The sequence below is a fragment of the Pelodiscus sinensis genome, chromosome 1, assembly GCF_052426305.1.
Source record: "Pelodiscus sinensis isolate ZL-2025 chromosome 1, ASM5242630v1, whole genome shotgun sequence".
Lineage (NCBI taxonomy): Eukaryota > Metazoa > Chordata > Testudines > Trionychidae > Pelodiscus > Pelodiscus sinensis.
In genome coordinates, this window is record NC_143052.1 from 296,369,745 (window position 1) to 296,393,584 (window position 23,840).

Here is a 23,840-nt window from a genome sequence, read left to right on the forward strand (position 1 = left end):
CCCACCTGGGCTAGTGCAGACATCGTGGACCTTGTCCACAATCTCCGCACTAGGCACAGGAAAGTGGCCAGATAGGGCAGGCGAGCTGCCAGCCTGGCCACCCAGGAGCAGGTGTGCATGAAAATCAAGGGGGTCCACTGAGACCCCCGACCCTGAGCCCTGAGCTTACAATGGCCGTACTGGGTCAGACCAAAGGTCCATCTAGCCCAGTAGCCTGTCTGCCGACAGCGGCCAACCCTAGGGACCCTGGAGGGGATGGACCGAAGACAGTGACCATTTGTCTCATGCCATCCCTCTCCAGCCTTCCACAAACCTTGGGCAGGGACACCACTCCTACCCCCTGGCTAATAGCACTCCATGGACCCAACCTCCATGACTTGATCTCACGTCCCTTTAAACTCTGTTCTAGTTCTAGCCTTCACAGCCTCCTGCAGCAAGGAGTTCCACAGGTTGACTCTTTGCTTTGTGAAGAACAACTTTCTGTTACTAGTTTGAAGCTTGCTACCCATTCCTTTCCTTTGGTGTCCTCTAGTCCTTCTTTATGGGAACTAATGAAGAACTTTTCTGTATGCATCCTCTCCACCCCACTCATGCTTTTAGAGACCTCTATCCTGTCCCCCCTCCGTCTCCTCTTTTCTAAGCTGAAAAGTCCCGGTCTCTTTAGCCTCTCTTCATATGGGACCTGTTCCCAGCCCCTGATCATTGTAGTTGCCCTCCCCTCTCCCAGCCTCTCTCTTCCCCTCTCCCACCTCCTTTTCCCAGTCTCCCCCAGTTTTGTTCAATAAAGACAGATTCCATTTTTGAACACAATTGTCCTTTATTTTGTACATCAAGAAATGGGGCTAGGGAAGGGTAAGTGGAAGGAGGTGAGGGAGGAATGGGGTACGAGCCCCCGATGGGGAGGACTGGGCTGGCTCTGAGGGCTTCTGGGGGTGGAAGCTCTCCTGCAGTCCCCCAATTGCCCCCTCTCCCCAGATGGCAGCCTGCGGCAAGTGCAGCCAGGCTGATGGCCGAGTGGTGTGATGTGCCCAGTGGGGTAGTCCGGGCACTCCAAGCCAGGACTGCTTTGCAAGCGGGGCACCCCTGAGAACTGTCCGTCCGGGGTGGGGGTCGGGACCCTTTAAGCACAGCCCTCGGCTAACCTGAGACAGCATCTCCACGCTCTAAGTCCTCCTCTGATGCCCTGCCGGCACTGCTTCCAGCCATCCTTAAGCCTGGTTCAGGGTCCACTTAATGTGGACACGCTAGTTCGAATTAGCAAAATGCTAATTCAAACTAGTTTTTAGTTCTAGACGCGTTAGTTCGAATTAGCGCTGTAGTGTAGACGTACCCTCAGTGGCTTAGCTGGGAATTGAATGCACTTCTCTTGGTTCCCAGCAGATTAACTATGCTGTTCGTTTACAAAATATAATTAATGAGTTACCCTCACAATGGGGAGTTTTATTATGCTTATTTCCTGGATGAGGAAAACAGGTATATAGAGAAGTGAAGGGCTTTGATCAGAGATCACACAGGAACTTTGGTAGAGCCACGAACAGAATGCAGATTTCCTAACTCCTGGGCCTGTGTTTTAAATATAAAACCATCTTGAGTTTCTATCCTTGGCTGGCCATGACTGAATTCATTGCCCATTGGTAACTATTCTAGTGGTGTATGTTTAATGAACATAAGAACGGCCATACTGGGTCAGACCAAAGGTCCATCTAGCCCAGTATCCTGTCAGCTGACAGTGGCCAATACCAGATGCCCCAGAGGGAGGGATCACAACAGATAATCCTCATGTGATCCCTCCCCTGTCTCCCACTTCGAGAGAAACAGAGGCTAGGGACAACATTCCTACGCATCCCGACTAAAAGCCATTGATGGATGGGACCTAACGTCCATGAAATGAGTAAGTGGTCTTGGTGCAGACGCTAAGTGAGCATATATCCAGGCCACAACAAATATCAGCACAACTGTCAGTACAATAATTCCTCATTTAACACTATAGATATGTTTCAGAAAATGATCTGTATATTGGGCACCTGAGAATACAGCATGCAATTCTGAGCCCTTTAATAATAGAAAAAGGTCAATGAATGGGGTGGAATTCAAAGGACAGCAAGGAAACTTGAAGGGACTAACTAATGAGAAACGAAGTTAGATCTGATGAGTTTGGCTAAGCAATGACACACTAGTGGCTACATCTACACTGGCATGATTTTCTGGAAATGCTTTTAATGGAAAAGTTTTCCGTTAAAAGCATTTTCGGAAAAGCACGTCTAGATTGGCAGGACGCTTTTCTGGAAAAGCACTTTTTCTGGAAAATCTTCCGTGGCCAATCTAGACGCGCGGGTCCATTCAGTGTGGATGCTATCTTTCGAAAAAACAGATCGCTTTTTCAATGCATTTTGGCAGTGCGGACGCACTCTTTTGGAAGTTTTTTCCAAAGATCTCTTCTGGAAAAGCTTCTTCTGAAAGAAGCCTACAGTCTAGACGTAGCCTGAGTCTCTGAAGGGCATAGACACCCAAGAGGAAGATGAACTATTTGGAGTGGTCCTAGAGGTATAAATATAATACAACAAATGGGATGAAGTTGAGCAAAGGAAAGGTTACATTAGACATCAAGAAAAATATCCTATCGTGGGATTTGCTAGTGGGAAGTTGAGATGTTCCATCCTTGAACACTTTAAAAGTGGAGTAGAAACACTACCCTACAATATCCTGCAGAGAGCAGTCCTGAGCTGGAAAGAATGTGGATTCATAAAGCTAATAGGGCTTTCCCACCTGTAAACTTACATAACACTATGATAATATGCTGCAGCATATTTTGCAACTTAAAAGGAATCTGTTCAATAAGATTCTGATCCTGAAAATATGTAATTTGATGTAGACGAGTAGTCACACCAGGTGAAATGCACTCCTGTGCAGAGAGACACCATGAGACCTACGCATCTATTTTGAAGGCGCAAGAGGGACGTAAGTGGCAGTTAGGCCTTATGTTGGGGAGGGGGGCATGCATGTGTAAGAATTTTATCCATTGTGCATAATTTGTGTTAGTGTTTGCAGTATTGAGCCCTAAAATAATTCATGTATTCTCTACATAGTTCTGCAGGCTATCGGAATCTGTCAGGGTATGTCTACACTACAACGTTAATTCGAACTAAGCTAATTCGAACTAACGGATCCAGACTAAAAAACTAGTTCGAATTAGCGTTTTGCTTATTCGAACTAGCATGTCCACATTAAGTGGACCCTGAACCGGGCTTAAGGATGGCCGGAAGCAGTGCCGGCAGGGCATCAGAGAAGAACTTAGAGCGTGGAGCTGCTGTCTCAGGCTAGCCGAGGGCTGTGCTTAAAGGGTCCCGACCCCCACCCCGGACAGACAGTTCTCAGGGGTGCCCCACTTGCAAAGCAGTCCTGGCTTGGATTGCCTGGACTACCCACACTGGGCACATCACACCACTTGGCCATCAGCCCGGCTGCACTTGCCGCAGGCTGCCATCTGGAGAGAGGGGGCAATTGGGGGGCTGCAGGAGAGCTTCCACCCCCAGAAGCCTGCAGAGCCAGCCCAGTCCTCCCCATCGGGGGCTCGTGCCCCATTCCTCCCTCACCTCCTTCCACTTACCCTTCCCTAGCCCCTTTTCTTGATGTACAAAATAAAGGACAATTGTGTTCAAAAATGGAATCTGTCTTTATTGAACAAAACTGGGGGAGACTGGGAAAAGGAGGTGGGAGAGGGGAAGAGAGAGGCTGGGAGAGGGGAGGGCAACTAAAATGATCAGGGGCTGGGAACAGGTCCCATATGAAGAGAGGCTAAAGAGACTGGGACTTTTCAGCTTAGAAAAGAGGAGACGGAGGGGGGACAGGATAGAGGTCTCTAAAAGCATGAGTGGGGTGGAGAGGGTGCATACAGACAATTAAATTCGAACTAACAGAGCGCTAGTGTAGCGCCTATGAAAGTTAGTTCGAACTAACATCCGTTAGTTCGAACTAACTTTGTAGTGTAGACATACCCTCAGGTTACACAAGCGGGACCCACATCCGAATGTAGGTGGTGATGAGTATCCTATAACATTCAATGAGATTAGATCAGTGGTGGGCAACCTGGGGCCCAAGGGCCACATACTATGTGTGGTCCGTGGCTATAAGACCTTTTGTTTACCACTACCCATGCTCAGGGTTTCCAGATTCTGCTGGTTTTTGTCCGCGTAGTTTTTTCCTACCGGTATTACAAAAGTGACACGCACTTACAGGAGCACATGAAGCGAGGTGCCTGCTGATTGAACACAGCACTGACTATGAGAGCTGTGAGCTCCCACTGTATCCAATCAAAGCGCTGCTACCCTTCACAAATTCTAGGGACACCAGCGCAGTTAGCAAAACTGCCCTATCCCAGGAGACTGTTTGATTATGACAATCTTGCAGCCCGCTGAGATAAAGGAGCTCCCTCATGTGGCCCACTCACTAGTCTAGGTTGTCCCGCACTGGATTAGATACCTAGATTCCAAAACCAGAAGGAACCACTGTGATCACCTGCTCTGAGCTGTTGTATGACACAGGCCATAGACCTTCCTCAAAATTAGATGGTACCACAAATAGTCACCGGTATTTTCTGAAATGATACTCTTTAGTCTAGGCTTTCAATACCTAGGAGTCTCTGGCTCTCCCTGTCTCTTGATTTTAGGACTCCCTCTAAATTAAGTATATTGTTCATCAAGAAATCCCCTTTAAAATGGACTCAAAAGCAGGATGACATGAATATCCCTTCAGACTGCTTCATGACAAGCCCAGGACTGATGAATTGGCTGCGTGTCTGGGACACAAGCTGATCTTCCTTGATGAGTCTGAGACTTAAGCATACAGTGTGCGTACTTACACTCATTCTAAACCTTGGATTTCCTAATATAAGTTGGCTAAGGTTTGACAAAGAAATAAATAAAATCTATAGCTGGTCCTCTTACCCTTCCTGGCAAGGCTGCAATGCCAATGAAGGAACAATCCTGAGAAGCATGCTTTCTGCCCTTTTAATTCTTTTTAAGTCTGGATTTTTCCACAGCCCAATTTCTTCTTTATCCAGCTCCTCGTGTTCCTCTTCTCCTTTCTGTAAGAACTTAATAGTCCTTTATTTTGTGTGGAGAAGTAAAGCTAACCTAAAATGAGAGGGGAGTCGGGGGGAGCTTTGTACACCAGCCATTTGCTTCTACTCCATTAGTATTGATGAAGATGGAAGGGCAAATGTTTGATTAACCCTCTTTTTTTTCCTGCCTGAGCTCAAGAATGGACCTGTCACCCAGGGAAGAACGATGAAAGTACCGCTGAGTGGGCTGATGATTTTAACTGCCAGTGACGGGAACCCCATGTGGTAGCAATGGGAATGTTTTAATTAAAACAGAGCCAGCCCCTTCACTTCTCTTGCACTCACTCAGAATAGTTATGCCACAGTGACAACTGTTTGTACTTCTGAGGAAAGTATTTTAAGGGGAGCCACTGGAAGCTCTCGCCACCTGAGTTTGCAGCTTTCAGGCTATGAGCAGTAAGATTAGCTTTCACCAAGGGCCTCAGTAACAAAGAATGGAGGGCAGACTTACAGAATAGGGAACATGCTTCTGAGAAGCAGTGACTGGAAAAGATTTGGGGGTCGTGGTGGATAATCCGCTAAAAATGAGCTCCCAGTGGAATGCTGGGGTTAAAAGAGCTAATGCAATCCTGGGGGTGCATAAACAAGGGAATCTGAGTAGGAGAAGAGAGGTTCTTTGACCTCTGTATTTGGCATTCTTGAGACCATTGCTATAATACTGTGTCTGCTTCTGGTGCCCACAATTCAAGAAGGAGATTGGTAAATAGAAGAGGGTTCAGAGAAGAGCCATTAGAATGATTAAAGAATTAGAAAATCTGCCATAGGGTAATGGATGCAAGGAGTTCAATTTATTTGCCTAACCAAGAGAAGGTGAAGGGATGACTTGATCACAGTCTGTAAGTACCTACCTGGGGAACAAACATTTGACAAAAGAAATGTATAACACAATCTACTGGCTTGAGATTGAAGCTAGACAAATTCAGACTGGAAATAAAACATACATTTATAACAAAGAAGTAACTGACTACTAGAACAATTTACCAAGGATCCTGGCAGATTCTCAATCACTGGTCATTTTAAAATGAAGATGGGATGTTTTTTTCTAAAGATACATTCTAGGGATTATTTGGGTGAAGTTCTAAAGCCTTATATTTTATAAGAGATCAGGCTAGATGATCACAGAGGTCCCTTCTGGCCTTGGAATCTATGACTATGAATATAATGTGTATCAGTTTATCCTGACATTAAACACAGGCATGCTGACCAGGAGGAAGAGTAGGGAAAGAAGGGGACAAATGAGGCAGTTGTCCTGGAGCCCAGTACAGGCAGTCCCCGACTTACGCGGATCCGACTTATGTCGGATCCGCACTTACGAACGGGGCTTTCTCGCCCCGGAGCTCACAGGCAGCGGTCAGCCACCTCAACCTCCGGGGCGAGAAAAGCTGCTCCCGGTGCCCCTGGTCTGCTGGGGACCATCTCCAGCAGACCAGGAGCATCGGGAGCAAAGCCGCAGCCCCGGTGGGTTTGCTCGCGGTGCCCCTGGTCTGCTGGAGACGGTCCCCAGCAGACCAGGGGCACCGCGAGCAAACCCACAGCAGCGGCGGGTTCCCGCGCTTCTGAGGCTTTGCTCTGGCTTCTGAACCCGCCGCTGCTGCAGGTTTGCTCGCGGTGCCCCTGGTCTGCTGGGGACTGTCTCCAGCAAACCAGGGGCACCGGGAGCAAAGCGGTCCCGCGCCAGAGCAAAGCCTCAGAGGCGAGGCACCCCCGCTGCCGCTTTGCTCCCTGTGTCCCTGGTCTGCTGGGGGGGGGGCCGCAGCTAGTATGCCCCCCCCCCCAGCAGACCAGGCTTTTGTTGTGGACCCTGGGGCAGAGCAGCTGGGGCGCTGCCGGTTGGTCCCGCAGCGCCGCTCTGGGCACTACTGGACCAACCCGGCAGCACCCCAGCTGCTCTGCCCCAGACGTCCCCAAGTCAGCCGTTGCTGAAACTGACCAGCGCTGACTACAAGAAGCCCGAGGCACAGTTGCTCTGCCCCGGGCTTCCTGGAATCAGCTGCTGATCAGTTTCAGCAGCAGCTGACTTGGGGTTCTTAAGTTGAATCTGTATGTAAGTCAGAACTGGCGGTCAGTTTCAGCAACGGCTGAATCTGGATGCCAGTTCCGACTTACATACAGATTCAACTTAAGAACAAACCTACAGTCCCTATCTTGTACGTAACCCGGGGACTGCCTGTAATTCAAAAGGGCCTGGGGCTCCCAGCTGCCACTGCTACCACAGCAGTGGCAGGGGCCGGAGCTCCAGGCCCTTTAAATCACTGATGGAGCACCCTAACTCCTCCCCTTCCACCCAAGACCCTGCCACTTCCACGAATGCAGAGCCACTCCACACCCTCTTGCCCAGGGGCCAATCAATTCTGTCAGTCTGCCAGCTATAGGCAATGCAATAACAAAGCATCTTTTTTACATTAAAAGTGCAGGTGAGGTGATAAGTCATGTCTGAACTAGAGCCTGGTTAAGCCTTGTGCTGGGATGAGTCATTCCTGTGCTAGGCTCCAGCCAATCCACAATCCAGGAGCTGGTCTAGTGATTATGAGGACAGGTCTATGCTAAACCAGAAGGTTGGCTTAAGATATGCAACTCCAGCTACGTAAATAACATAGCTGGAGTCGACTTATCTTAAGCCGAATTTCTCTAGCAACCCCACAGCAGGAGAAACTCTTCCATCGCCTTCCCTTGCTCCTCACGACTGCAAGGAATTCTGGAGTCAATGGGAGCATCCGCAGCATTCTATTCAGTGGGTCCTTACAAAACCTGCTAAATCGAATGCCAGAAGATCGACCTCTGCAGCGTCGATCCTCCGTTTAGTATAGAAATGGCCTTAGAGTAAGTATACAAACCTCACAGCGGAAACAGGAATCTGATTACTCTTCCTGATATTGATGTCAGATTCCACAGGCCTTGGTTTATTCCAACCTAGCATCTGCAGCTACTTTTGTTTTGTCCCAACCCGGTTCTTAACTTGAGATTCTGCCTCTGTCGTTTGTCTTCAGCAACTAGGCCTGACCATCCTCACCTCAGTGTCTGACTGTGCAACTCTAATACCAAACATCTGGTTCCCATGTAGTAATATAAGATTGTTTGTTCTATAGCAACCGCCCCTAAATTGCTAAAAGTCACAATATGATACAATTGATGCTCATATATCCTAAACCTATCTGAACAGGATTTTAGTAATAGTCACATGAAGGACTACAGTATATCACCCATTCGCTTTACAATACAACTGGAACTTAAAATTGGCTCTAATTCCGTTTGGCCAATTAACTAAAGTTTGCCCTGATGTTCTGAACCTAATGTATTGGAGAGGGAGAGGGAGAGGGAGAGAGAGAGAGAGAGAGAGAGAGAGAGAGAGAGAGAGAGAGTTTCAAAAGATGCTATGCTGATTTGTTGGCCATTTATGTTCATTTAATGATCATTAAACCATTAGGTTTGTATCTGACATCAGAACTAACCTCTTCATGAATGCTTTCTGAAAAACATTTAAAGAGGAATAAGAAATGTGAAGTTAAGATTAATTAGGGTTTTTAATTTAATTGATGGAAAAATCCATTTTGGAGGCACCAGTCACACAGAAAACCCAGAGTTAAGGTAGGATTGAATTTTTCACTAAAATATTAGGAAAAGCCTCATCTTAGAAAAGTACAGACAGAGGAACTGAAGTGCAGTGTCAAAATGCAGTTTTTTTAGCTGCAGAGTCTTAGCAATTACACCATGGGGTAACTTTCTAGACTTCCATGGAGTTATTCCAGATTCAAGCCATCATATGTGATATTAGAATCCCCCCCCCCCTTTTTTTTTAAAGGGTAATGTATTGCTTCAGTCACCCATGAAGCTCTGGTGGCACTATAACACTAGCAGAAAACAGAAGCATTTCAATTGTTTCAGTGATAGGAACAGAAGTCTGGAAACACACTGCCTATGCCTTTGTCCTGAAATCCAGAGAGGGGTAAAAATAATGGCCAAAATTCTCTCTGTGCATGATTTCCACAGAGGGCGACGGAAGTAATGGAGCGTTGTCAAGATGCTGAAGCATCTGGTTTCTTAAGGCAATTCTGAGCCTCCCATTGTCCTAGTGGTATTTAGAGCAGTCTGGGGGCCTTCTCTAGACTGAGCCAAATGGTCACCGTTCCCAAGTAGCCACCAGCAAAATAAGCAAAGTCAGAGCACAGAGTGTTCTGGACACCCCTCTCAGTACTCTCTATTGGTGGGTGTGACATAGAGGGTCAACATGAGCTGGGGACCAGTCCCTACCAAGTGAATCCTCAGCCTATAAGTGTGGACCAGTCTGTGCTCCTGAGGCCCTTTGTGTCACTGGAGTAACGCAACAGAAGAGATGGGGATAAGGAATCTGGCCTAACAATGTTCCCTACAGTTCTCTTTCCTCAGAGTGGGAATCCTGTCAGATCTCCCAACCTACATCACACCTGGCCTGGCCTTTACTTAGATGACAGCCCTGTGTAACTTGGTTTTGACTAGGCAGTTGGTATTTGGTATCACCTAAGGGGAGAAGGTAAGATGCAGAATGGGTGGGCTCTTGCTGTTCCATTTCAGACTGAATTGCTTAAAGCCAGACTATTTTAGGCTACACTTGAAGAACAAACTGGACAGGATTTGTTAGAACATTGTTGGTTGGAATTCTAATGTACTGGAATCAGTAACTGTAAAATGTAATTTAGCTTTTGGGGGTTTGTGATTTTATTGTAATCTTAGGGTACGTCTAGACTACATGCCTCTGTCGCCAGAGGCATGTAGATTAGGCTACCAGGCATAGGAAAATGAAGCGGCGATTTAAATAATCGCCGCTTCATTTAAATTTACCTGGCTGCCGCGCTTAGCTGATCAGCTGTTTGTCGGCTCAGCGCGATAGTCTGGACACGCGGGTGTCGACATCAAAGGCATTTGTCGACCACCCAGGTATGCCTCATCCTAGGCCTGGTAGCCAAATCTACATGCCTCTGGCGACAGAGGCATGTAGTCTAGACGTACCCTTAGTGGAATGTATTTCAAGGGGTGTGTGCATTCTAGGTCACTTTGTTATGGAACAAGGAGTTCAGTGCTTTAATCCTTTATGGACATTTATTCTGAGCTTTCAGGGAGCTCAATCAATTGAAGCCAAAACTATCCGTATGAGACCCCAAAGTAGCAACCAAAGACTGAGGAATATAGCAATTTGTTTCAGTGAGGTTTCAGTTTTGTTGAGTGGGCAAATAATATGAAGGAATTTTCTCTCTCATATTTGAGATTCAGGATTTGGAAAACATCATGGATTTAAAGTAATGGCACTAGGAATTTGGAGCACAGCACATAAAGGCAACATAGTTGGAAGTTAGGTTAACGATTTTGTTTTCTGTTGCCCTCATGCCACCCTCATGCCATGGGTTGGGTCTTATGCTCCAGGAAAAAGTCTCATAAAATGCACAGGTGCAACCTTGTTTACCATGTGGTCATACTCTTAACAGGGGTTTTCATAGGACTTCTCCACTACTTGTCACTTGTACAGAATGCTCAAAGGCAGGGGCAGATGACTGTTTTGCGGGGCCCCGGGCAGCATAACTCCGCGGGGCCCCCCCTTTGCCACGGTGCATGCGCGGGGCTTTTTTAAGCCCGGGGCCCGGGGCGGCCGCCCCGTTCACCCTGCCCTATATCCGCCCCTGCTCAAAGGACAAAAGAGCAGCCAAGATTCTATTATACTCTACTCCATAATCTTTATTTTTACCCTGATGCCCTATAAAGCTGCAAAAGGATTTTTAAGATGGCCCTGTTGATTTTAAAGCCTCGAATTGTATAAGCCCAGGCCACGTTAGAGAAATCTTCCATTGGTGTTAATAAAATTACTGTTGGGCCTACGAGAGCTAGTAATGGATCAAAACTGTGTTGTGCCAGATGCTGTACAAACAGATGGCCCCTTTCCCAAAGAGCTTGTGATCTAAAAGTGAGGCTTGTCCAGGCAGATGTTTGAGTGTGATATCACATGGCTTTTGGGGAGTCTGGTCATTGTGCTTTGGATCAAAAGCTGATTGTGATTTTGCTCTGGCGGGTCATAGGATGTGAGATTCATTCCCTGAAGATGTCAACCTGCACTCTTTTTAATGGGTGTTTTCTACTATACATCTGTGGTGAATCATGAATCGGGCCCTATTTGAAAAGAATTACATTACATTTGCTCCACAGTGCAGTGCATTGTAAAGTGCTTTAAGATATTTTCATTCCCATGCAAACATCACAGAAGGGTCTTGCTGAAACCGGCTACATCTCTATTACTATACCACAGAAGGGGAGTGCTTTACACAGACAACCATTAGTTCCTCTCTCTATCAAACCAGTCTCCCTAATACCCACACAAACAACAACACTCCAGGCAGAGAAGAAGAGGACTGCATCCTATGGAAATTGCAGAGGAAAATTAGGTAGGGACAGAATGTATTTATTCAAAATAAACGTGACCGGGACACTACGATACGGCCACTGCGCAAACATGACTTGTGTGGAAAAATGGGCAACAGGTCCTTCTATATCCAAGCCTCAGTTTTATATCACAGCTGCAGCAGCAATGTGCTTCCTAGCACCATGGTGGGACATTGGTTTAGTGATGACTCAGAAGGAGGAATCAGAAGTTTGCAATTCTTTCATCTATGTACTGACTAGATCTATCAGTTTAGGACACAGTCCTGCAGCATGCTGAGTCCCTCCTGTGAGGTGCTAATTGACTTAGGTAGGAGTTGTCCTTTCTCTGCACCAGGCAGGAGTAGACCATTTGGGCTTGATTCAGTGCCCAAAATCTCCATGGTTTTACCTGGACTTTGGGTCAAGCCCTTAGTTTGTCAGTTCTGGTAAAATCATAGCAGAAGGTCGCACAGCTGCTTAAACTGTCATGCCCTTAACTTCCAATGAATTTGGTATCAGCCCATTTTTCTCATAGGAACCAAAGCTCTGTTTAAGTAATAGAAAATGGCTATTTCTATAGCTGTAACTTACCATTGCTGGCAATTTTAGATATGCACCGGTGACAAGCTTTCTCCAGGCCAGCAGCCATTGATGATCACTGTCTGGTATAGCTGTAGGGACAGAAATAATAAGGGCGTGACAATAATAAGTTGCATTTTTAATGAACTAAAAATGATGGGCCAGATTCACTGCTTTGCTTTAGCAGCCCCAGCCCCCAAAGCAGCCCCACACTCAATTTGCTGGAGTAGCACCAAGTAGCCAGAGCATACAAATGAATCTAGACATTGAACCTCACTATAAACTGAATGCTAAACGCCTGATTCACTTCTCACATAACATTGGTGTAACTTAGGAGAAACTCCACTTAAATCAGGCATGTGACATGAGTGCAAGTGAGAGGAGATGGTATAGATCAGGGGTGGGGAACCTCCAACATGCTGGTCAGATACGGTTCATCAAGGTAAGCTGCTGACGGGCTGCCAGACGCTTGGTTTAACCTGACCATCTGCAGGCATGGAGCCCCGCAGCTCTCAGTGGCCATTGGTCAGTGTTCATGGACAATGGAAGCTGCAGGAAATGGTGGCCTGCTCCGCACTGCATCCTGCAGAGTCCATTGACCAGAAATAGTAAATCGCGGCCTTTGGAAACTAGCGCTCCATGCCTGGGAACACTCAGCTAAACAAAGTGTCTGGCAGCCCACCAGTGGCTAATCCTGAAGAACCAGAAATTCCCCATCCCTGGTAGAGATAAAGAGTAGAATGCACGGTGAAAAAGGGGTGTGGCATACATGCACAACTGGATGTGTCTGAAAAAGAGCAAGTCAGAGACATTCTCAGAGTGCAAACAAGGCACTTAGCTAACGGCTCCCTTTTGGCCTTGCTGCTGCTATTAGTCAGGAGCATTCTGGCAGCCAGACAGCAGAGCTTTCAGTAATGCAGAGGATCAGCTTCCCCTCCTCTCCTTGTTTTGTCCATGTCTTTACACCAGGCCCTACACTCCCTGTCTGCACTGTGCAGAATCAAGGCCACCATTAAGAAAGACAGTGACTTTTTAAAAGATTAAAATTGGTATCCATTGTACATAAAGGGGATGTATTTAAAAAGTCATTTGCCAGCAATTTCTGCGCAGTTGTATGTGTGTTAGCACCCTTCCCCCATACTCAGAAATGCTGTGCAGTAACTCTTGGCAAAGGCTGCCTCTCTTCATGTGGCCACACAATAAGATGATGGTAATTCAGAAGTGACCTAATTCTGGAAAAGTTCACCCTGTCCTCTCCCCTCTCACACTCAGTGTGCCACAAAACCCTCCCAGACTCATTAAGATACTATCATGCTTTTGGATTGCAACAAGTGACAGGTTAAAAGAAAGAAATTGGCAGTGAAGTCAGGGCTGGCCTTACCATGAGGCGAACTGAGGCGGCTGCCTCAGGTGCCAAACTGGGGGGGGGGGTCCCACTAGGACCCAGAGTGTAGAAAATTGTGTCTGCTGCTGGTGCATATGTATTCTCTCTGCTCTAGATGCACAGAGATGGTGGAGTGCTGTGCTGGAGGAAGGAGGGCACAAGAGACATAACAGGCAGGCAGGAGAAAAGGTGGCATGGGGGCGTCATTTGAGCTCCCCGCCTCAGGTGCCAAAATGTTGTGGGCCGGCCCTGAGTGAAGTGTACTTACTGCGCAAAGCGTGAGCAGGTAACAATGTAGTTGTAGTAGGTTGTATACAACGTTCACAATGCTAGCAAGAGCTCCTGGCTCACAAAAACACAATGTAGAAGCAGCACAAGGCTTCATAACTCTTTACCAAAGGAAAATGATATCCTCTTATAAAACTAAATGAGAGATCAGTTTTAAATGTAGAAAAAAGTAGATTAAATTGAAGGCATTAGTTGTAAATTTTATTCCTGAGCAACCCCAAATTAGACTTTGCTTTTAGAAACAAGACATAGCTAGTGACATATCCATAAAACGATCTAATTAAATCACTTTGGCCATTATGAGAAAAATATAAACACCCATTATTTTAATTTTTTTAAAGCAACAATGGAATGAACAGAAAATATTTTCATAGTTGTACCTTTTTCTAAAATTACTTTACCTATCCTTTATCAGTGCTTGTAAAAAAAATCTTTGAGTATCAAATTATCATAGATAAACAACTGTACAAGCTATATTTCCACAGACACAGAGAGAGAAAGCAACATGTACTCTCAGTCTAAAATAACTTTGGTTTTAAATAAAAACTGCAATAAAGAAGCCAAGTAAATTGTAATAGACTCAGTATATGTGATCATGTCTCCTTCTAGTGGCTGGCCTGAGTAACTACAGCCATCCTATCACATGGCTAAAATTGAGTTCTGCACAGAGGGAGAGTTCTTTAAAAATGTAAAGACCGAACTAAGAAAGCAAAACGTATGCATGTCTCTTAACTACACACACAACAGGGCATATTTATATCACCTCTAGATAAATTCACTAGATTACAGATAAAATGCACCCATTTACCTGGTTGACTTTGAAACCTTTATGATTGATCTACTACTTTGGAAAGAGCCATTAAGTCTATGGGTAATGTGCCAAAAAAGTCCCTGTGTGCAGGATTGTAATGCATTTTAAGCGCAAAAGCATTTACTGTAGCTAATAAGCTACAACAGATGTGAAAGAGAAATTCAGTTGCCAGGCAAATTGAGGGATAATTTTCTTTGGAATGCTGCGATTACAAGAAATTAAAATGTAAATTATCACTAAAAATTATACTGAATCAATGCAGAATATAGAGGCTTATACAATGCTAAAGTAATGCAGATAGGCACCCTCATTTTGTCCACAACAAGTATTGCAGGGGTCTTAGAAAATCACTGACAGGTACATACAGTACCACAGGTAATGAAAAACCCAGACACAACTGGGTAAAGATAGAGACAAAGGCCCACATTATGCTTCCTCCTTACCTCAGTTTTACCCTGTTGCTACTTCATTGACTCAAATAGAATTATTCTGGTGTTGCACAGGTGTAAGGAAGAGTCTCCAGACAAAGAGACAAGTTATTCAGTCACCATGGGGGTGGTCACATTAGCTGTCAAAACAGCTGCCCAGCCCTAAATGCAGAAAATTCGTCTGGTGAACCTGCATAGCTGTAGGTCCTGGGGCTACTCCCTGGCCTGCTGTTCCTATATGATAGCAAAGGTGGACTCCATAGACCAGAGCTCCAGAGCATGTATTTCCCCTCCACATCCTGCTCAGTCTCTGCACAGCTGACCTCTTCCAGTCCTTCTCCCTTTTGTGCCAGTTGTGCTGGTGGAGAGGGTCAGGGTTGCCGCAGAATGTTGGTTTCAGGGCTTGAACTGCAGCAAACTCATGACATACTAACACTTGCTCAGATACTCTTCCCCTTGTTTTAAAACTCTGTTGCCTTATTCCTCTAGGTAATAATGAGAAGTCTCTGTCGCTCAGACCCATCTGTAAACTCAGCTCCACATAGCATGAACTTTGAATTGGTTTGCTGCCGTTGGTTTTTGCCCTAACCTGACATTTTAAGAGTTGGGCTCGCCAAAATAAGAATGAACCTCTCTTTTGTGAGCATGCCTGACCCCTCTGCATTGATATCCCCCCATTTACACTATTCCCACCACCTACTTAAAGAACAGATTCCAAACTGGTCTTCTATTATTGCGTTGCTTCAAATATGCTTTGGCTAAACAAAATAAGCTGCATTTTCAGTCAATTCCAAACACTGCTGAGGAACAAACCAGGAAGACAGACTGTTGCTTTCTAAATTACCAGTCCACTGTACTGTAACTTTACAAATCCTGACTGCTCAATCAGTTAGACTTTGTCCCAAGACCCAAAATCCGTCGGCAACAGAAACATGCTCATCTCACTGCATAGATTCTAAAGAATTTTTTAAATATTCAGAAAACCTTTTCTAACGTAGTGATCTGCAGTCCATTTCTCCCTGACAACATACAAAATGCTACGTTGTCTTTTAGTCTGCAAACATTCCTGGCAAATCAGCGTCTTTCCAATGAATTTCTCATACCTGAAAGGACTTTAGAGTGCTGTCTTAACTCACCTTGTTAAACCAAAGAAAGATCTAGAATGAGAAACCACAAAATAGATTCTTCAACAAAAGTATCTGGTGAAAGTTGGATCCTGTGATACACTATAGTGATAGTCAGCTTCCAGGGACCCTACTTTCAGTTATCTGGCTTTGGGTGATATTGGCTTCTTTTCATTCCACATCTTTCTCTGTCGGTTGCATGCACCTTTTCTCTCTGTTGCAGTTCAAATTCCTCTGCTGCAGACAGGCAGCTCCTCTGCTGTTTCTAGTTATGAGAAGAACTGATCATAATTATTTCCTATACTCCCACAGTTGGCTTGCTCCCCAACCCAAGAACTGCGGGGCTTTACAGTGCCATCAGGGGGCAGCAGAGGAACCCTTAGGAGACTTGTGAAGGTAGAAGAAGCAATATTGCCTTTGCAAAATTTTTCAGCAGATTTGATTTATCTGTAAATCAGCAGCTCATAGCAAATGCTTGGTTTAATTTTTAGTGTTGTTTTGTCCCCTGGTCTGATGTAGTATTCTGCAATTTACAAAACTGCCACATACACAACTTCTATGATTAGCTACTGGATGTTGTTTATTCCTGTATATATTACATTACCTCTGTAGAGATCTACTTTTTAAAATATTTACTCACCAGGTTCTCTTTTTATTAACAAGTGCCTGTATTATTCAAGTCTAATAATAAGTGCTATTCCACTAGCTGGAAAGCAATACTTTTTGTACAATAGGAAACCATGTTTGACAGATAAATCTCTTCGGGAGCAACTACAGCATTAATGAAGATCTACACATATTTAGGGGCTTTTATAAAGGACTTTGCAAAAAGGGGCTACCAGCTGGTAAAATCACCACTAGGGAACTGACTAAATGCCTGCCAGAAATTTGGAGAAACAATAGTGAACTCAGCCCTCATGTTTACACAGCATTCATGAATAACTAATTCTAATGTTAAAACAAAGCTAACAGCTACATAGTAGGAGGAGGATGTCCATGGTTGAGTTTGCTGAGGAAAAGAAAATTGAATTGCTTTAAGTTTTTTTTTTACATGCAATTGGTTTAAACTGCTATAGTTCTTTGAGAGGGTCAACAGACATGTGGACAAGGGGGATCCAGTGGATATAATATCTTTAGATTTCTAGAAAGCCTTTGACAAGGTCCCTCACCAAAGGCTCTTAAGTAAAGTAAGTTGTCATGGGATAAGAGGGAAGGTCCTTTTGTGGATTGATAACTGGTTAAAAGACAGGAAACAAAGGATAGGAATAAACGGTAAGTTTTCCAAGTGGAGAGAGGTAACTAGTGGTGCCCCTCAAGGGTCTGTCCTGGGACCCATCCTATTCAATTTATTTATAAATAATCTAGAGAAAAGTAAACAGTGAGGTGGCAAAATTTGCAGATGATACCAAACTGCTCAAGATAGCTAAGACCAAAGCAGACTGTAAAGAGCTTCAAAAACACCTAAGTGATTGGGCAACAAAATGGCAAATAAAATGTAATATTGATAAATGTAAAGTAATGCACATTGGAAAACATAATCCCAACTATATATACAATATGTTGGGGACTAATTTGGCTAAAATTACTCAAGAGAAAGATCTTGGAGTCATTGTGGGTAGTTCTCTGAAAACATCCACTCAGTGTGCAGCGTCAGTGAAAAAAGCAAATAGAATGTTAGGAGTCATTAAAAAGGGGATAAAGAAAAAATCTTATTGCCTCTATATAAAACCATGGTACACCTACATCTTGAATACTGCGTACAGATGTGGTTGCCTCAAAAAAAGATATATTGGCATTGGAAAAGATTCAGAAAAGGGTAACAAAAATGATTAGGGGTTTGGAATTGGTTCTATATGAAGAGAGATTAAAAAGACTTGGACTTTGCACCTTAGAAAAGAGGGGGGATATGACAGAGGTCTATAAAATCATCACTGGTGTGGAAAATGTGAATAAGGAAAAGTTACTTATTCCCACAATATAAGAACTAGGGGTCACCAAATGAAATTAATAGGCAGCATGTTTAAAACAAACAAAAGGGAGGGGTTTTTTTCACTCAGCACACAGTCAACCTGTGAACGCCTTGCCAGAGGATGAAGTGAAGGCTAGAACTTAAACAGGGTTCAAAAAAGAGCTAGATAGATTCATGGAGATTAGGTCCATCAATGGTTATTAGCAGGGCCCACTGAACCACGGCGAGCTCCGCTCACCAGCCGCGCAGTCCGGCGATCTGTGCATGCGCAGATCGCCCAAACCCGGCTCTTCCGGGTTGCCACGGACGAGTAGATTGCATTATTTGTCGAGCCCTGGTTATTAGCCAGGATGGGTAGGAATGGTATCCCTAGCTTCTGTTTCTCTGGAGGTGGGTTACAGGAGAGGATCACATGAGGATTACCTGTTGTGATCCCTCCCTCTGGAGCATCTGGTATTAGTCACTGTCGGCAGACTGACGCTGTTCTTATAACACCAACTGAAACCTTAATAGTTTGAATTTAGATACTGAAGTAGCAAGTTAGTCAGGAAATCATAGTGCTTAAAAGGCTCAACTTAAATGTATACTGTATAAAAACACAGTAAGAGAACCAAAAAAGTGCCACAATGGCTTACCAACCAAGTAAAAGAAGCAGAGAGAGATAAAAAGGCATCATTTAAAAATGGAAGTTAAATCCTAGTGAGGAAAATAGAATGGAGCACAAAGTCTGTCAAATGAAGTGTAAAAATATAATTAGGAAGGCTGAAAAAGAATGTGAAGAACAGCTAGCCAAAAATTCAAAAAGTAATAGCAAAATGTTTTTTAAGTACATCAGAAGCAGGAAGCCAGCTAAACAACCAATGGGGCCACTGGAAGATCAAGATGCTATAGGAGCACTCGAAGATGATAAGATCATTACAGAGATGCTAAATGAATTCTTTGCATTGATCTTCACAGCTGCAGATGTGAGAGAGATTCCCAAACCTGAGCCATTCTTTTTAGGTGACAAATCTGAGGAATTGTCCCAAAATTAATTATCATTAGAGGAGGTTTTGTAAGAAATTGATAAACCGAACAGTAACAAGTCACCAGGACCAGATGGCATTTACCCAAGAGTTCTGAAAGAACTCAAATGTCAAATTGAAAAACTACTAACTGTGAATTGTAACCTATCCTTTAAATCAGCTTCTATACCAAAATGATTGGAAGATAGCTAGTGTGACACCAATATTAAAATTGGCTCTAGAGGTGATTCTGGCAATTACAGACTGCTAAGGTTAATGTCAGTATGGGGCAAATTAGTTGAAACTATAGTAAAGAACAGAATTGTCAAATGCATAGATTAACATCATTTGTTGAGGAAAAGTCAACATGGATTCTGTAAAGGGAAATCATGCCTCACTAATCTACTAGAATTCTTTGGGGAGGGAGGTGGTCAACAAGCATGTGATCAAGAGGGATCCAGTGAATATAGTGCACTTAGATTTCCAGAAAGCCTTTGACAAGATCCCTCACCAAAGGCTCTTAAGCAAAAGTAAGTTCTCATAGGGTTAGAGGCAAGGTCCTCTCATGGACTGATAACCGATTAAAAGAGAGAAAAAGATAAGAAACAAAGGATAGGAATAAAAGGTCAATTTTCAGAATGGAGAGTGGTGTCTAGCAGGGGTCTGTACTGGAACCAATCCTCAGATAAATGATCTGGAGAATGGAGTTGTCATGAACAAAAGGAGTGCTGACCAACACCTGGTGACTAAGGGGTTAATTCAGGTGCCTAGCAAAGGGGTCAGCCAGGGGGCCGGGAAAACCAATCGAGTTAGAGGCTTAGAATTTGAATTGGATATAGATACTCTGCCTGCTTTCTTTGGCTATGTCTACACTATAGGCTGCTTGCGCAAGAAGCTTAGATCTTCCACAAAAATGTCTTGCACAAGGCAGCGTCCACACTGCAAAAGTGCATCAAAAAAGCGATGCGCTTTTGCAAAAGAGCGTGTCTAGACTGCATGGACACTCTCTCGAAAGGAAACTCTGATTGCTATTTACTGAAAGGCCACCAGGGCACCTCTTTTTGATTGCCTCTTTTTGTGCAAAAAAACCCTGTTCACTGTCCACACACACCTTTTTGCGCAAGAGCTCTTGTGCAAAAAGGAGTTATTCCTCGTAGAAAGAGGAATACGTACACCAGAAAAACCCCTCGGTTTTTTCGTTTTACTTGCGCAAAAATGTGCTTGAGGAGTGGAGGCGCTGCGATTTTTTGTGCAAAAACACTGAGGTGTAGACCTAGCCTCAGTGAGGGAGAATAATACCAGGGGTTGAGAGACACAGAATGATTTAACCCAGGCAAGACTACCCCTATGGAATTCAGGACAGGGGAGCAGACTGAACAAAGAAAAATTAGAAGTGAGTACCAGGGAAATATGAATCCAGGCGCGTTCAGGGTAATTTTTCTTTATTTTGTGGTTTGGTTTGAACTACTCTGTGTGAATCTATGCCTCTCCTCCCCCATTAGCATCTAAGCATTGTGCTGAGACTTTGTTCTCTATTTTAAAAATTTATTTTCCTTAGTTGCTCTGTACACCTAGCAACCAAGTATGCCTTATCAAGTATATCTTTTGTTTTGTAATAAAAATCACATATTTTAAGGTGATGATTTGAATCTTGTGTCCTCGAAGGTTTGTCTGTGTGTATCTGCATGCGTCTGACTGAGAGGTTGGCTACCAGAGACTGCAGCTTGTTTTTCTCTTTTCTTTTTCAAGCTCTTTTGGGATAAAAGAGCTTGGGGTACCCATGAAGGTGATTTCAAGTGTTCACCCCTCTTTTTTTAGAGGTTCAAAGCACTTGATGGTGGCAGCGAAATTCCCAAAATATGGGTATTAGGATTTTGGAGGGAAGTTTGTGTAACCAGGGCATATAGAAGCATGGTTTTGAAGCGCTCTTGCGGGTCCTCATCTTCTGCATTCGTAGTGCCAGAGTGGGGAACAGCCTTGCTGTACTGGAAGCAATCCTCAAAATATTCATAAATGATCTGGAGAATAGAGTAAACAGTGAGGTGGCAAAATTTATAGATTATACCAAACTGTTCAAGACAGTTAATACCAAAGCAGACTGTGAAGAGTTTCAAAAAGATCTCACCAAACTAAGTGATCAGGCAACAAAATGGCAGATTAATTTTAATGTTGATAAATGTAAAATAATGCGCATTGGAAAACATAATCCCAATTATACATATAAAATGATGGGGACTAAATTAGTTCTCTGAAAACATCCACTCAATGTGCAGCAGCAGTGAAAAAAGCAAACAGAATGAGGTGTAACAGGTAATTCGAACTAAGGACTTAGTTCGAATTACCGCTTAACTGCTGCGTGTAGCCGTGGGCAGTTAGTCCAGACTAGTGTCATTTCGAAATGGCGACCGGACGGGAACATGCAAATAAAGCCCGGGATATTTAAATCCCGGGCTTCATTTGCAAGTTCGAATGCCTACATTAGCCTCCCTAGTTTGAACTAGGGGACTAGGGTAGACATACCCATAGAGAATAAGACAGAGAATATCTTATTGCCTCTATATAGATCCATGGTACATCCATATCTTGAATACTGTGTGCAGATGTGGTCACCTCATCTCAAAAAAGGTATCTTAGCATTGGAAAACATTCAGAAAAGGGCAAAAAAATGACGAGGAGTTTGGAATGGCTGCCACATGAGGAGTCCGGGACTTTTCAGCTTAGAAAAGAGGAGACTAAGAGTGGGATTTGATAGACATGTATAAAATCATAACTCGTGTTGAGAAAGTAAATAAGGAAGAATTATTTAATGTTCCCATAACACAAAAAAGAGGGGTCACAAAATGAAATGACTAGGTAGCAGGTTTTAAACCAACAAAAGGAAGTATTTCTTCACAAAACACAGGGAACCTGTGGAACTCCTTGCCAGAGGACATTGTGAAGACCAGGACTTTACAAGGGTTCAAAAAAGAAATAGATAAATACATGGAGGTGTAGCCAGACAGCCCGCCCCCATCTCATCCATCTTATTTGCCTCTCTGAGGTTCCTAAAGCATACAGGACAGAGAAGGAGCAAGAAGATCAGCATAGCCATTAAGCTTTGATCTGCTTTGACCAGGACATGCGAGTTTCTGACTCTGAGTAACGATTAAGGAAATAAGCTAAGCTCGAGGCTGCAAGAAGTGTCAGGCTGGCACCTATGTTGATTCGAACACACACAGTCCCTGGGAGAGGAATTTCCCACTGAGAAAAGAATCCCCCAGTAATTCCAATTTAATCATCTCAATTCTCTCTTACAAGTGTAAATTAAGTTCACAACTCCCTTGTAAGAATTGGTCTCACAGCAGACAGACCAGCATCAATTGGCATTACAGATAAGAAAGAGAAATACGTGACCCCATGAGTATAAAAGATAGGTCCAGCACACACTCACTTTGAGTGTCATTCTACCCTCTACCTGCTGGTCGGGTTAGGTGTTTGACCTCCCGAGGTTCTATGGGGACGCCCACCTCGTATTTTCGTCTTTCCTAGGAATTGAGGGACCGGCCCTGGCCTGACATGCTGGAGTCGAGAGGCACAGAAGGGGGTAAAAATTGTACCTGGATGTGGTCCTCTGTCTTAAGTGTACACATAGAAAGAGTAAGCTGTTATTTGGTACCATTATTTCTATTTTTCTATCTTTATCTTCTTTGTAACCATTTTTAAGATCTATATTTTGCTAGTAGTTAAGAAATAGAGCAATAGCCATTGCAACCATATGATTTATAAGCTTCCTCAAATAAACCTGTAACTGTTTAAGTTTTAACCTGACTCCTTCAGTTGCTGTAATAGAACCAAGCACAATTTAAAAGAACTTCAGCTGGTCATAAAGGGACAGACATAGGGAGAGCTTGGGCGTTTGGATCTGTGTCACTCCCAGGTGACAAGATCCGTTGGGGCACCTTTTCAGCCTTTCCTAGGCTGCCCTCTGCGAAGGAACCCCTGTGTTTTAGCAGCTAAAATCTAAGGTGTAATAAGCTCTTCCTATATAACGGGGCGTCTGTTGGCCTGCTGGCCACCCTCTGCGATGGGACCCCGGTCCTAGCAGTAAAGACAGGGACGTTAAACCTTTTCTCGGAAACATACACACACACACTGCCCTGACCGTCGGCTGACAGGAGGATAGGTCCATCAATGGCTATCAGGTAAGATTGGAAGGAATGGTGTCCTTAGCCTCTGCATGTCAGAAGCTGGGAATGGGCAACATGGGATAGGTCACGTGGTGACTCCCTGTTCTGTTCATTCCTTCTGGGGCACCTGTCATTGGTCACTGTCAGAAGAAAGGATACTAGGCTACATGGACCTTTGGTCTGACCTGGTATGGTCTTTCTTACGTTCTAGGACAGTGGACACCAACCAGTAGATCGGGATCTACTGGTAGATTGGAGCCTTTGACAGGTGATCCTGACAGGTTTGGCTGGGAGGCCGTCAAGTGCCGGCACTTCATCTGCCCTTCTCAGCACTGTCATGCTTCTCCTGACCTCTGCCTTGGAGCTGCCTCCCGAGCCCCGGGAGCCTCCTATTTGCTGTGTAGGACACAGGAAGAAGGGGGGGGTGCTTATGTCAGGGTGCTCCTCCGCCCATCCTGTACCCCATCTCCACAGAGCAGAGGAGCAGGGATGAGAAAGTTTACTGGCTGCTTTTGGGAGCGGTGCAGAGCCAGGGCAGGGGTGAGCCTGCCTTAACCCCACTGCTCCACCACCTGGAAGGCACCTGT

The 23,840-nt window shown here is 44.5% G+C and overlaps 1 protein-coding gene across 3 annotated transcripts in view; it reads right to left on the minus strand.

The window, feature by feature from the left end:
* The window catches only part of TMEM272 (transmembrane protein 272), a 58,555-nt gene that overhangs the window by 17,285 nt on the left and 17,430 nt on the right, over positions 1 to 23,840 (minus strand). The window contains exons 1-2 of one of the 3 annotated variants that reach the window (XM_025185564.3): positions 16,127 to 16,425; positions 12,092 to 12,171 (exon numbers count right to left, since the gene is read on the minus strand). In XM_025185564.3, coding sequence (XP_025041349.1) covers positions 12,092 to 12,149 — 58 coding nt within the window. In that variant the 5' untranslated portion in view covers positions 12,150 to 12,171; positions 16,127 to 16,425. Of the gene's footprint in view, positions 1 to 12,091; positions 12,172 to 16,126; positions 16,426 to 23,840 lie in introns of those variants that run through there. The other 2 variants (XM_025185565.3, XM_075919098.2) reach the window with 2 other exon arrangements.